The 13,403-nt window shown below is 37.5% G+C and overlaps 1 protein-coding gene across 1 annotated transcript in view; it reads left to right on the top strand.

Annotated features, from left to right (window-relative positions):
• LOC125683627 (MAM and LDL-receptor class A domain-containing protein 2-like) overlaps nucleotides 1-13,403 on the top strand; it is a 202,632-nt gene that overhangs the window by 134,621 nt on the left and 54,608 nt on the right. Inside the window, exons 57-62 of the mRNA XM_056140659.1 lie at nucleotides 106-438; nucleotides 1,501-2,013; nucleotides 2,872-3,120; nucleotides 3,803-3,913; nucleotides 5,939-6,004; nucleotides 7,692-7,842. Of these exons, the coding sequence (XP_055996634.1) occupies nucleotides 106-438; nucleotides 1,501-2,013; nucleotides 2,872-3,120; nucleotides 3,803-3,913; nucleotides 5,939-6,004; nucleotides 7,692-7,842 (1,423 nt within the window). The remainder of the gene's footprint in view (nucleotides 1-105; nucleotides 439-1,500; nucleotides 2,014-2,871; nucleotides 3,121-3,802; nucleotides 3,914-5,938; nucleotides 6,005-7,691; nucleotides 7,843-13,403) is intronic.

Genomic DNA, 13,403 nt, shown 5'->3' with positions numbered 1-13,403 from the left:
GTTTTTTTTTAATATATATAAACATCCAATTGAATTCACAATGCAATAGGAGTAGGATGACCAATCTTTATTACTGCTGTATAACCTATCTTGTTATTTATGCAGCTTATGTAACTACAACAAGATTACCATCTAGCTGGACATCCTCACCATCTAACTGGCCAACACCTTACACAACACGAAGCCCCAATGTATCAGCACCATACGATTGTCACATAAACAGAATATATGGATACCATATAACCTACCCACCTGTTGCAGTTCATGGAAACATGTCAGTCTCTCAGTGTGATGACTACTGTATCAGGACTACTACATGCTTGGTTACAGTGCACTTTGTGCATAACAGTACTTGTGTGTCGTACGATGCATTGCTTGATTATTCTTATGTGGTTCCATCGACTTACAATGCATCAGTTGGATTAAAAAATTGCTCCTGTAAGTATAATTTGTTTGCTCCTCTTTGTAAAAAAAGAAAAATAGATATACTGGCTCAAGGTTCCTTCATTTTAACGTTTGATGAGTGTTTTGTGAAACTCGGTTTGGTTATGATTGAGGACTGAAATACTGGGAAAATATCTCTCCAATCACTTTTATTTGTAACAAAAAACACAAGGAGATACCTCCACCCCGTATCAAATTTTGAAAGGTCCGCACCTACCCACCCACACACCACCAATACAGTATGACTTAACCCATCCCTTTATCAGTAATAGGTATTTTATATTTGTTTTGAGAATTTGAAATAATAATTCAATAGACAAGAATGTACAATGTTAATTAAGATGCACCCTGTCATCAGCTGTTCACACTTGCCCTGGGCTGTTAGGAGGATTAGTAACGCCTGACTGAAGTTCACACTGGCCCTGGGCTGTTGGGAGGATTACCTTCAAGCATACTTCGACGATTTTGTGCATTTATCTAACCCACAAGTTAATGATAGAGCGTGTGTCATTCAAAACACAATCCCTGGAATCGGGTGTGTTAGGTCATAATTGGCGGTGAACTTAAGCCGTAATGTTGGAAGGCTTCACTAATCACCCAAGCTGTTGAACCATTTATTGCGACCTGGGTCTACTCGGAAAAGGCGAGTGTGGATTAGCAGTCATTAATTATAATTGATGTAGCCGCGGGTGTGAATGTGAGACTTAACGACGCCAGGTATGGTAAGCAGAGCGGAAAATTGACTGCACTTCGAGATAAACCAGGTGAATTTAGGGTATGGGACCTTGAAAATACTTCAATATAAGCAGGTTATTCGAGATTACTGTGTTCGAAATATCAGAATTTTTTAAAATCATTTATATAGGGAAAACGGCCAGGACCGGCGGTTGACTTCGACTCAAGCGGGGTATTCGAGATAAACCATATTTGAGATACAGATATTTTACTGTATCTTTTAAAAATCTTCCTCTGGCTTTTCATATGTCAGGCACTCAAGTTTTGATACTACTTTTTACATGATAAATTGTACTGTTGATGGAACATTGTATACTACAGCATCATCCAACTGGACAACGGAGAGCAATAGGCAAACAACCCAGAGCCCATGGTGGACAACAACCCAGATTCCACATCAAACATCCAATCAAAATAGCTCTCAATCAACAACAACACAGAGCCCATGGTGGAGAACAACCCAGATTCCTCATCAAACAACCAATCAAAATAGCTCTCAATCAACAACAACACAGAGCCCATGGTGGAGAACAACACAGATTCCTCATCAAACAACCAATCAAAATAGCTCTCAATCAACAACAACACAGAGCCCATGGTGGAGAACAACACAGATTCCTCATCAAACAACCAATCAAAATAGCTCTCAATCAACAACAACACAGAGCCCATGGTGGAGAACAACACAGATTCCTCATCAAACAACCAATCCAAATCCCTTTCAATCAACAACACAATACCCATGGTGGATGACAAACACTTCTACCACACAATATCCTTGGGGAACATCAAGTACAAACTGGTATTCGTCCACGACTCCAATGCCTTTGATAGGTAATTGACATTCTTAAAACCCATAAGTTTACAAGACAATATGACTATTTTATTTATTAGATGTATTGGGAAACACAGAGTTAGAATTTGCTCTATGGAATTAAAAAGTTCAAAACATTTTGTGGTATAAGTGCACTGTATGATATATTTGTAACTACTTTTGGGGTATATGTTATTTGGAACTCATTTAAGGAGAACATGCATGGTATTCAACAGATAGTGTAGAGGACATCTGACTGTACAGTCTGTACTTATCATTTATACTCTTTCCCTAACTGAACAATTTAAGTTGGGGGGGGGGGGGGGGGGGGGGGGGGGTATATAGAAATCGATGTTCCTGCCTGTCTATCCAGTGTAAGTCTTCTCTAGGTAATGACATTGTAGCAGAGAAAAAATGGATGGTCATACCCGTTACTTAACAGAAGTTTTGCTTGTAAACCATCTTTCTTGCTTGTAGGTCAGTTGAACAAGGTCTTGCTCTATGGGAGAAAATATATGAAAATTGTGTGGACTATATCAGAATGAGTAAATTTTGCCTGTGCATGACACGCAGTTGCTTCTGACATGATGGCGTGTCGTGATGACAGCTCAATTTTGACCATATGTACATTGCAGGTTGCACGAAAGGAAACTTACCAAAAAGCTTTTTACTTGAAGAACCTTTCTTTTTCTGATTTGAAAACAATAATATATGACAAATGTGGAATATCCTTGGAGAAAATTTTTGTACCAACAATATATTGATGTTACATAATCATGTGCAATACTATAAACTATCTTTATTAGCTTTCCTATGTATCTCAAACTGAAATAAATGACTTCATTGCAGTAGTTACCCTTTCAGCTTTATCATTGCAGATGGTTGTTACTTGATCAATGATTGGAACTGTCAAAATACCTACAATGCAACACTTCTGCCTAATATTTTTGGATTGACTGACGTGGATGTGATAAGAGCCCAACTCTATGGATTATTGAATCAGATTTTAAATCCGTATTCCGTCCCAGCAGTATGTCGGGAACCTGTCAGGGAATTGTCTTGTGGAATGATGTACCCCAAGTGTGAGAATGGATCCACCCAACAGATTTGTCGAAATTCTTGCCAAGGTATGTATAGAAATTGTTGGGGTATTGGGTGCAGCTGTTGATGACGTTCTTGCAAAGATTTGAGAAGATGTTTACAGGGGCCCCTCCACATGGCGGGTGCCCTATACTAATCACACTGTTTGTTCGTCCGTCTGATATATATTACTTGATTGAAATACATGTCTAGGGAGATAAATATTGACAAGATTTTAGATGAAATCGAAATGGTGAAATCTGGCAGATTTATAGTTCTTTCCTACGTACCCTTTTACATTTGAATTGTCAACAAATTTCAAATGGATTCGGTGTATAGTAACAAATGTATTATGTAACTGGGCCAATACAATTAGTCAAGTTTTGAGCTAGTACCAAGTACATGATTATAGCATCTTATATGATTGTGCACAAAAACTCAGGAGCTGAGTTCCTTTAATGTTTATTCATTGTTGGACATCCAATACTTGTACTTGTAATACACAGTGGTGTGCAAAACAAATTCATAACATTCCATTGTGCATTATTCAATTTGTCAGCACACTGTTTTGTACATGTATTATCAGCACAACAGATTTGTGAAATAATATTCTTAAACATACATGATGGATGATCACATAATTATGTATTAAGGCCATAATACAAGTAGATAAGGAAGGATGATTTTCATCCAGTTTCCAGTAATTTGTTGCAAACATTTGTTTTGTAGATGTTGGTCGTCTCTATGAGGGAGAATGCTCTTTATATGCACAAGGCTACAACATTTCTGAATTCTTCAAATACTATTGTGGATTCTTGCCAACTGAAAATTGCATTACAGGTAGGATACTTTACAGTAAAATTGTAGCTGTTTTATACTGTTTTGGTTGCACCTGCAGATCAGTCTTCTGTGTGAGTCACATTATTTAAATAGAGCACCAGCAAGTGACTCAGTATTACTGCAAATCTCGGCTTTTAAATTGGCGAAGGATGTGCGTCCAGTCGGGCGGGTGGCATCCACAATTAGCTTGTCCGGTCTCTAACTTTCATACTTTTCGGTGCATCTTTGTTAGACTTACATAACATGATCACATCCAAAAGAGGAAGGTTCCTATTTATTTTGAGGTACAAAGGTCAAGGACACTTTGTCACTAAGGCCACATCAAATCGATTCTCTGGTTCTCAGACAATTTTTTTTCAAAAAATGGGTAGGTAGGTTGGGGATTTAGTTTTTCAGTTTATCTCCATGTCGCAAATGGGTAGGGATTTTTTGTCTGTGGTTTTTTTTTTGTATTGTGAAGAAAGTTAGAGTTTTACAAATGGTATTCAACACCGTATAGCTTCTTTTCATTCTGTTTCTTGTCTTGTTTTATATGTATGTCATGCTTTTATATTGTAGATCTTTATGCAAATAAAGTGCATACAAAATAGTATGTTTATTATCATTTTATTCAAGTATACCAAAAACTACTTCCTGTAAATGTTTGGCATGGTCATGAATTGTAAAAGAATTGTAAATAAAATGTTGAAAAAACCTTATGGCTGTCAGCCGTTTTGTTTCGACCTACGAAAACGTCGTACTTCAACTCGGCCTTGCTTTCATCAGTTTGTTCCTTCACGGTTTCAATTTCTTTAAATTCACCGCTCAGAAGTTTTTTGCAAAGCGTATCAACTGTCAAGGACAAGTCTACCTGTATAATTGTCCATGGAACAATCTGTTTTTAGTTAAAAATAATCTCAATGCTGACAAGAACTGTTTCTGTCACCATATTGTTTACATCAACTAAGCAGCACGTCTTATTCAGCAAGGCGCTTTAAGATTTTGGCGTCATAACACGAATTTTATTTTGACGGATCAAATATGGGCGGTGGCGATATTTTTCCGTGGCGGCAATAAACTCGTGTCAGCGGCCGATTGGGAGGGAGGGGGGGGGGGGTCTGAGAGCCAGAGAATCGATTTGATGTGGCCTAAATGCCATAGATTTGAGCTTGTCCGGTCTCTAACTTTCATACTACTTGGTGCGTCTTTGTCAGATTTGCATATTTTGATCACATCCAAAAGAGGAAGGTTCCTATCTATTTATTTATTTTGAGATCAAAGGTCAAGGTCTCTTTTTCACTATATACTGTAGATTTGAGCTTGCCTCTAACTTTTATACATGTACTTGCTGGTGCATGTTTATCAGACTTCAAATCCTGATGACATTCAAGATCCATATTGCTTTTGAAATCCAAAGGTCAAGGTCATTATCACACTAAATACCTATTGCGGCCATTCAAAGCTTCATACTTATAAACTATATTAAATATGTGCATGTTTTTACTTCGTGAATGCAAGCGTGCATAATTTTCCAAACTGCAACTCGGCCATATGCATCTTTGATGCGTTTTAGCGATTTTTATTATATTAAGCACTAGCTGAGTAATAATTTCTGTCTCACTTTGTTTGAATATGTAACTTTGTTGATGTTCGCTGATCGAGAGGATACAGTAATCTACCTTCTGCTTCCATTTTTCCATGCAGTTAAAAATTGTAACTAATTCAGTAAGAAAAGTTCAAGAATCTTGTATCTTAAATGTGCCATTACTTAAGATGATTGAAACAATTTCAGTCAACAATAATTCTTGTACCAGTAATGTAAAATTCAGGTCTCTCAGATTTGTGGTTCAAGTCTTAGGATTGGGCATGAAAATATCTTGATTCATATAATGATAAATTCATATAAATAATTGTATAATAGTCAGGTGACTCTTACATTGCATGGACTTTTTGTGTTAGGATATAGAAGTGACTTAGTATTTGACATGCTGTGTAATGTTCCCTACAAACAAGGTCTGATACTGTCTTTAATTACTTTCTTTTCAGTAACACTTAATGTTAGCAGTGTACCCATACCGTCAACAACCATGCCTACTCCATCAACAACAGCAGGTAGATGTCATCATTTTATAAACAAAAACAACTTAACTACTCCAGTCAAAAATTTACCCCTGTCTACTCTCCTGATTTGCCCGTAATATTTTGACCCCCGAAATATGATCTACAATGTAAATGCAAAATCTCATGATTTCCGGAATTTTTACTGTCTACCTATTTTTGGTTTTAAAATTGTGACCAAAATCTTATTTTTTCAAGGCCTAAATGTATGATGTTTTGGTGAGCCACAGTAATTTTTATTAGTTTAGGTAACTTGTGATAGAAAATACCATTGTGAATAAGTCATTGTGATTTATCTGCACTTTACAATTCTGAAGTGTTTTGAAAACATTTCACTGGCTTTTGTGCTCATTACATGAATGATCTGTGAACTTGTTTATATCATAATATGCAACAATGGTTCCAAGCCATGTGGTGAAAACACAATAAATTGGCTAAAACAATCGGAAGAACTGTTTAAACAGAGTAGAAACAGATACAAAGATCAAATCGTGTCTCATCAACAGGCATGTGTCTTCAAGATGAAAGAAGTGAATCAAAAGCCATTTGATCTGGTATCTAGTGTGATGTACATGAAGTGGGTTATAATAATAGCCCCCCCCCCCCCCCCCCCCACCACCACCACCCCCACCATATATAGTGCTACCACCAACAGCACCCTCCCCACTTGACTGGAAGAACTTGAGTTGATTTCAAAAGTTGAAAGATTATGTTCTCTGAAAATAAGTTGGACTATAATATGACCAACAGTGAATAAAGATAGTAATACTGTGCAGTGTGGGTTATAGGTTAGTAATACTGTGCAGTGTGGGTTATAGGTTAGTAATACTGTGCAGTGTGGGTTATAGGTTAGTAATACTGTGCAGTGTGGGTTATAGGTTAGTAATACTGTGCAGTGTGGGTTATAGGTTAGTAATACTGTGCAGTGTGGGTTATAGGTTAGTAATACTGTGCAGTGTGGGTTATAGGTTAGTAATACTGTGCAGTGTGGGTTATAGGTTAGTAATACTGTACAGTGTGGGTTATAGGTTAGTAATACTGTGCAGTGTGGGTTATAGGTTAGTAATACTGTGCAGTGTGGGTTATAGGTTAGCTTTACTGTACAGTGTGGGTTATAGGTTAGTAATACTGTGCAGTGTGGGTTATAGGTTAGTAATACTGTGCAGTGTGGGTTATAGGTTAGTAATACTGTGCAGTGTGGGTTATAGGTTAGTAATACTGTGCAGTGTGGGTTATAGGTTAGTAATACTGTGCAGTGTGGGTTATAGGTTAGTAATACTGTGCAGTGTGGGTTATAGGTTAGTAATACTGTGCAGTGTGGGTTATAGGTTAGTAATACTGTGCAGTGTGGGTTATAGGTTAGTAATACTGTGCAGTGTGGGTTATAGGTTAGTAATACTGTGCAGTGTGGGTTATAGGTTAGCTTTTAGTTGCAGGGCTTGCATGGGGTATAGTGTATATATTGTTAATCTTTAGTTGTTAATCTTTAGTACTGAGATGACTGAACTATTCATGATATCTATAGGTGTATAGATTTATTCACAAGTAGATCAAAGCATTTCAGAGGCATACATGTAGGTGAGCAGCTGTCTAGAGTGCATTATCATAAGCATTAAAAAATATGCTAACTTGTGCATAAAGAAAATCACACTGTTTATTTGCATACAAACTTTTTCTTCAGTTTCATCTTTTGGTGGTGTTAGATTCCGTACTAATAGTGGATCTAAATCAGGATTACCGGAAATCTTGTACAATGGAGTATGGAGGCCGGTGTGTTATACCTACTTTTATGATGCAGCAGCTAATGTACTGTGTAAACAACTCCAATTTGGGCAAGTATTAAAACAAGAATGGAAGTGGGTAATCAAATAGCCACTTAAGACTTCAACTGTTTCAAGTGCTTTATTCTAAATCAGTCATGAAAAATATTTTAAAAATAAATCACAATATCCATTGTGCACAACAATTCTTTGAAGTTCCTGAACTAATGCAGGCAACTTTTGAACTCAGACATATATAAAACACTTGGAATATGTCGAAGTGAGCTGCTAGTCCCAGTCTTAAATTCTCCTAGAAAACTTGGATGTATTGTACAGAAAAATAATGAATTCTCCAGTTACCTAAGTATATATATTTTTCAGTCCCAAGCACTATATTTACTGCTACAGTGGAACCCCGTTATTACGTTTTCCATTTTATCACGATAAAATAACGTAATACCGGGGGCAACGTAATAAAGGTTCCCAGTTAAATCCATTAAAAATATCATTTGGAAATTGTATATCGTCCGTTAGTACTCCGTGAAGGGGTGTGTGAATATATCTTTACTGTTTCTTTGTTTAAAAGACTATGATACTTTGTTTTATTTACATCTTATCTTAATGTCCGTAATTCTGCATGTTCTTATCCCTTTTCTTTATTTCGGTGTAGGATACATAAGGATGTTTTGATAAACGTTGCTTTTTCTGCATTCGTTTGGACCGCCATTTTGTTCAACTTTAAAACAATGCGTTCATGTAAATTTCTCTCAATAACTCGTTCCGGTTCATATTCAACATTCGTACTAAAAAATAACAAAACATCGTTTTTATTAAGTTCTCTAATTACACAATACACAACACAATAAAAAAAATCCCACCCAAAAAACAACAAAACTATAGACACAAAACGCACACGATACCCAACACTTGCACACTTCTCACCAACGATAAACATGCATGGAGAACAATTTAAGCGCAATCCACATAAAAAAAATATATAATTATGCACGAAGATTTCATTTATAACGCTAAATGATGGCACTAAAATCACGTGCGCATCAAGGGATTTTAAAATATTCGCTGAGGTAAATGCCGTGCACAAATCGTCCGATAGATTGGTGTATGTATGGACGGGATTTACGAACACCCAAGCTGCATGTCCCAACAACGAACAATTTTTTTAATTGAACACCTTTAGTCACCTATGTCCAAGCAGTTACCCAAGCGGTTGTAACATTGCTACGATAAATTTTGTCTTTCTTGTTTGGTACCAAAACTGTCCGTGAATAGAGTTTTAATAGCGAAGGTAATCATACTATGCTGAACACGCAGGTGGTTGAGAAATTATTTCTTTGATTATCAAAATATGAAAAATGAAGTAAATTTCATAGAGTACAATTTCTAAATAAACATTATTTAATTGTTTATCACTGGCTTCTATACGGGGTATTCACCTGTATTGATGTCGCTAGATCTATCGAAGCGTGATCAGTCAAGCGTCTCTAATCCCCAAACAGACCAGGAAATTTACGTGGTGACTGCCTCAGGCAGTCAAGGTGTGAATGGCTTATTATTTTGAGAATCACTATTGAATAATTAGGGGTTTATTACGTTTTTGTCGGAATATTTACAACGTAATACCGAGTCCCGGCATTTTAGGACAACGTAATAACGAGGTCTATTTTATATAGGTTTGTTAAGAAATGGTTTTGTGCTTTGAAAGTCCAACGTAATATGCGGACTAACGTAATAAAGGGGGAACGTAATAACGGGGTTCCACTGTATATGTTGCAATCGGGCTAATTTTCCACTCTGTTGAACAGAGTATGCCAGCTTGTAGATTTTACATCTTACCAACCCCACACATCTCACAGTCAGTCGAAATTCACATCTTATCTACCCCACACATCTCACAGTCAGTCAAAATTCACATCTTATCTATCCCACACATCTCACAGTCACTCAAAATTCACATCTTATCTATCCCACACATCTCACAGTCACTCAAAATTCACATCTTATCTACCCCACACATCTCACAGTCACTCAAAATTCACATCTTATCTACCCCTCAAAGTCAGTCGAAATTCTTGTCTTATCTACCCCACACATCTCACAGTCAGTCAAAATTCTTGTCTTATCTACCCCTCAAAGTCAGTCGAAATTCTTGTCTTATCTACCCCACACATCTCACAGTCAGTCAAAATTCACGTCTTATCTACCCCACACATCTCACAGTCAGTCAAAATTCACACCTTATTAACTCCACACATCTCACAGTCAGTCAAAATTCACATCTTATCAACCCCACACATCTCACAGTCAGTCGAAATTCACATCTTATCTACCCCTCAAAGTCAGTCGAAATTCACGTCTTATCTACCCCACACATCTCACAGTCAGTCGAAATTCACATCTTATTAACCCCACACATCTCACAGTCAGTCAAAATTCACATCTTATCTACCCCACACATCTCACAGTCAGTCAAAATTCACATCTTATCTACCCCACACATCTCACAGTCAGTCAAAATTCACATCTTATCTACCCCACACATCTCACAGTCACTCAAAATTCATGTCTTATCTACCCCACACATCTCACAGTCAGTCAAAATTCACATCTTATCAACCCCACACATCTCACAGTCAGTCAAAATTCACATCTTATCAACCCCACACATCTCACAGTCAGTCGAAATTCACACCTTATCTACCCCACACATCTCACAGTCAGTCAAAATTCACATCTTATCAACTCCACACATCTCACACTCAGTCAAAATTCACATCTTATCTACCCCACACATCTCACAGTCACTCAAAATTCACATCTTATCTACCCCACACATCTCACAGTCACTCAAAATTCACATCTTATCAACTCCACACATCTCACAGTCAGTCAAAATTCACATCTTATCTACCCCACACATCTCACAGTCAGTCAAAATTCTTGTCTTATCTACCCCTCAAAGTCAGTCAAAATTCTTGTCTTATCTACCCCACACATCTCACAGTCAGTCAAAATTCACGTCTTATCTACCCCACACATCTCACAGTCAGTCAAAATTCACACCTTATTAACTCCACACATCTCACAGTCAGTCAAAATTCACATCTTATCAACCCCACACATCTCACAGTCAGTCAAAATTCACATCTTATCTACCCCTCAAAGTCAGTCGAAATTCACATCTTATCTACCCCTCAAAGTCAGTCGAAATTCACGTCTTATCTACCCCACACATCTCACAGTCAGTCGAAATTCACATCTTATCTACCCCACACATCTCACAGTCAGTTGAAATTCACACCTTTGAAAACTATGCTCTTGTTTCACTGATCCTAGATTTTGTTAGATAAACAACAACTTGGGTTTTGTTTTAGTAACCACACACAACCCTGCATGTTGATTCATACGTTTTTCAACGACCCTGCATGTTGATTATACGTTTATCAATTGACAGCTTATGTATATTCATCGATACTGAGTGCAGACTAAACAAGATCACCGCCAAACAATATATCACCCGTACTTTGTAAAACAAAAGTGTTAGAGATAACAACTCCCAGAATAGCCATGCTCGACCAAAATAAAAAGTAGTAATCACATTATAATCGATAAATATACAGTCATTGAATAAAGAGTAAATTTTTTGAAGTTACTTGAAAAGTTTGTAAAAATCATGGTCGTAGGACTTGTCAGACAGGTGGTCGTTTAATGCAGGTACAATAGGGTTACACATTGGGGGAATTTTTACAGTCACATTCGACAGTTGTTGTTGTCGGTTCCTTTTTATTTCCGTGCAGAATTACGGATATTGTCCACACTAGTGGCCCCCTTCCAGGTATCTGGCTAGCTGCACGCATGGCAGATCTCACCTCAGATCTCCAATTTTTCCCGGTCATGAGGGTTGGCAGTAGAGAACTTCCATTCTCTATGATCTTTCTCCGTCAGCTCTCTCCATGATAGCATTGGCCGACCAACTCTATATCTCCCAGGAACTTGTATGTTGAGAGCGCACTTGACTGCACTGCTGGATCTGACAACGTGGCCATACCAGCGGAGTCTCCTTTCCCTTAAGATGAGGTCGAGGTTATCGATGCCAATCCACCCCAGCAATTCAGTTGAACCTACAGTGGCCATATCTTCAGGCTGGATGTTGCAGATCTGTCTTATCATGGCCCTGTCACTGCGTAGTAAGTGATGAAGATTTGGCTTGGTCAGTGCCCAGGTCTCACTGACATGGATCATAGCGCTCCATATGGAGGTGTTAAACACTCGACCACGGGTCTTATATGACAGGTGGCGTGATGTTAGGACCGGTAGCAGCTCCTTGAACTTCTTCCAAGCGGTCTTCACGCACGTAGTGGTCGCAAGGTCACAGCCACTAGCTGCAGAAAGCATATCTCCAAGGTAGCAGAGGGAACCTACAACCTCCAACTTGTCCAAACCAACTTGGACATCACTCTGCGGCCTGCCGTCAAGAGGGTGAGCCATTCCCCTGCACCTTGAGCATCTAAAGTCAGGGTCCACAAACAGCATAGGAAGCTGCCCGAGTCCTGAAGTAGGTCAAGACCTGTACCACAGATCATGATCTTGGTTTTGCCCGCATTCACTCTCAGTCCTTTCCTTTCCATAGCTTCTTTCCAAGTTAGGAGCCTCTCGACACATTCATCCAATGAGTCAGTAATGATAACCAGTGAACCGCTGAATACAGTGGGTGACTATGGCATTTTTAAGTGTATGTAGAAAAGATCGAACTATGCATGATAACGCTGGATTCCCGCTTACATTTTCAACTTGTATATTTTAAAAAGCTTTACAATTTTGCGAAAGATATTTTTTAATGCAGAGTAGAATTCATTAGTAATTGATTATGAACTTTAATACCAGTGTTAATTAATTGCTCTTAATTACAACTCCTTTAGATTAGGGGTAGAAAAATCTGTTCCTTGAAATCGGGCTTTAAAACGTCATATATTTTAAAATACTTATTGAAATAAATAAATGACCATTCAAATTGTTAAACAATCTAATTAAAATTAGATGTTAGATCTGCTCGCGTACTCGCATACATAACATTATGTATGCGAGTACGCGAGCGTATCTAACATCTAATTTTAATTAGATTGATTGTTAACGTAGTTCCACACTCCTGTGACGTCATAAGATTGTGCAAAGTCAATAATTTAATGACTGGAACATAAATTTTGTTGGAGTCTTTTTCAATAGTTATTGTAAAAAATCTTGTTAGCCATAAAATATTTCAAAAGTCTTAGTTATATTTGAATAGTCAATTATGCGTTTCAAAATATTGAATCCAAGGACAATAACTCTGTTTTCATTAAATTATTTATCAAGTCCATTATGCAATAGATTTCCTATATTTTTCACAAACATTTTACCAAGGTGATAAGGAATTATTATCTGTGTCTTTTCATGAAATTACATAAAATTTTAATCCATGAGTGGTTTTGAATAGCTCAGTTGTATGGTGCCAGACTTAGGGTTTTTATGGGGGTATACATACTCTGGAAGCTATAGATTTGAAATTATTAAGGAAAGGTATGGATTTTTTTTTCATAAATAACTATAACAGATGTACATCTACTAATATAACCAGA

This window comes from Ostrea edulis, chromosome 6 (assembly GCF_947568905.1).
Source record: "Ostrea edulis chromosome 6, xbOstEdul1.1, whole genome shotgun sequence".
NCBI classification, from domain to species: Eukaryota; Metazoa; Mollusca; class Bivalvia; order Ostreida; family Ostreidae; genus Ostrea; species Ostrea edulis.
Note: the sequence above shows the minus strand (reverse complement) of the source record. Positions and strands in the feature narration are given on the sequence as shown.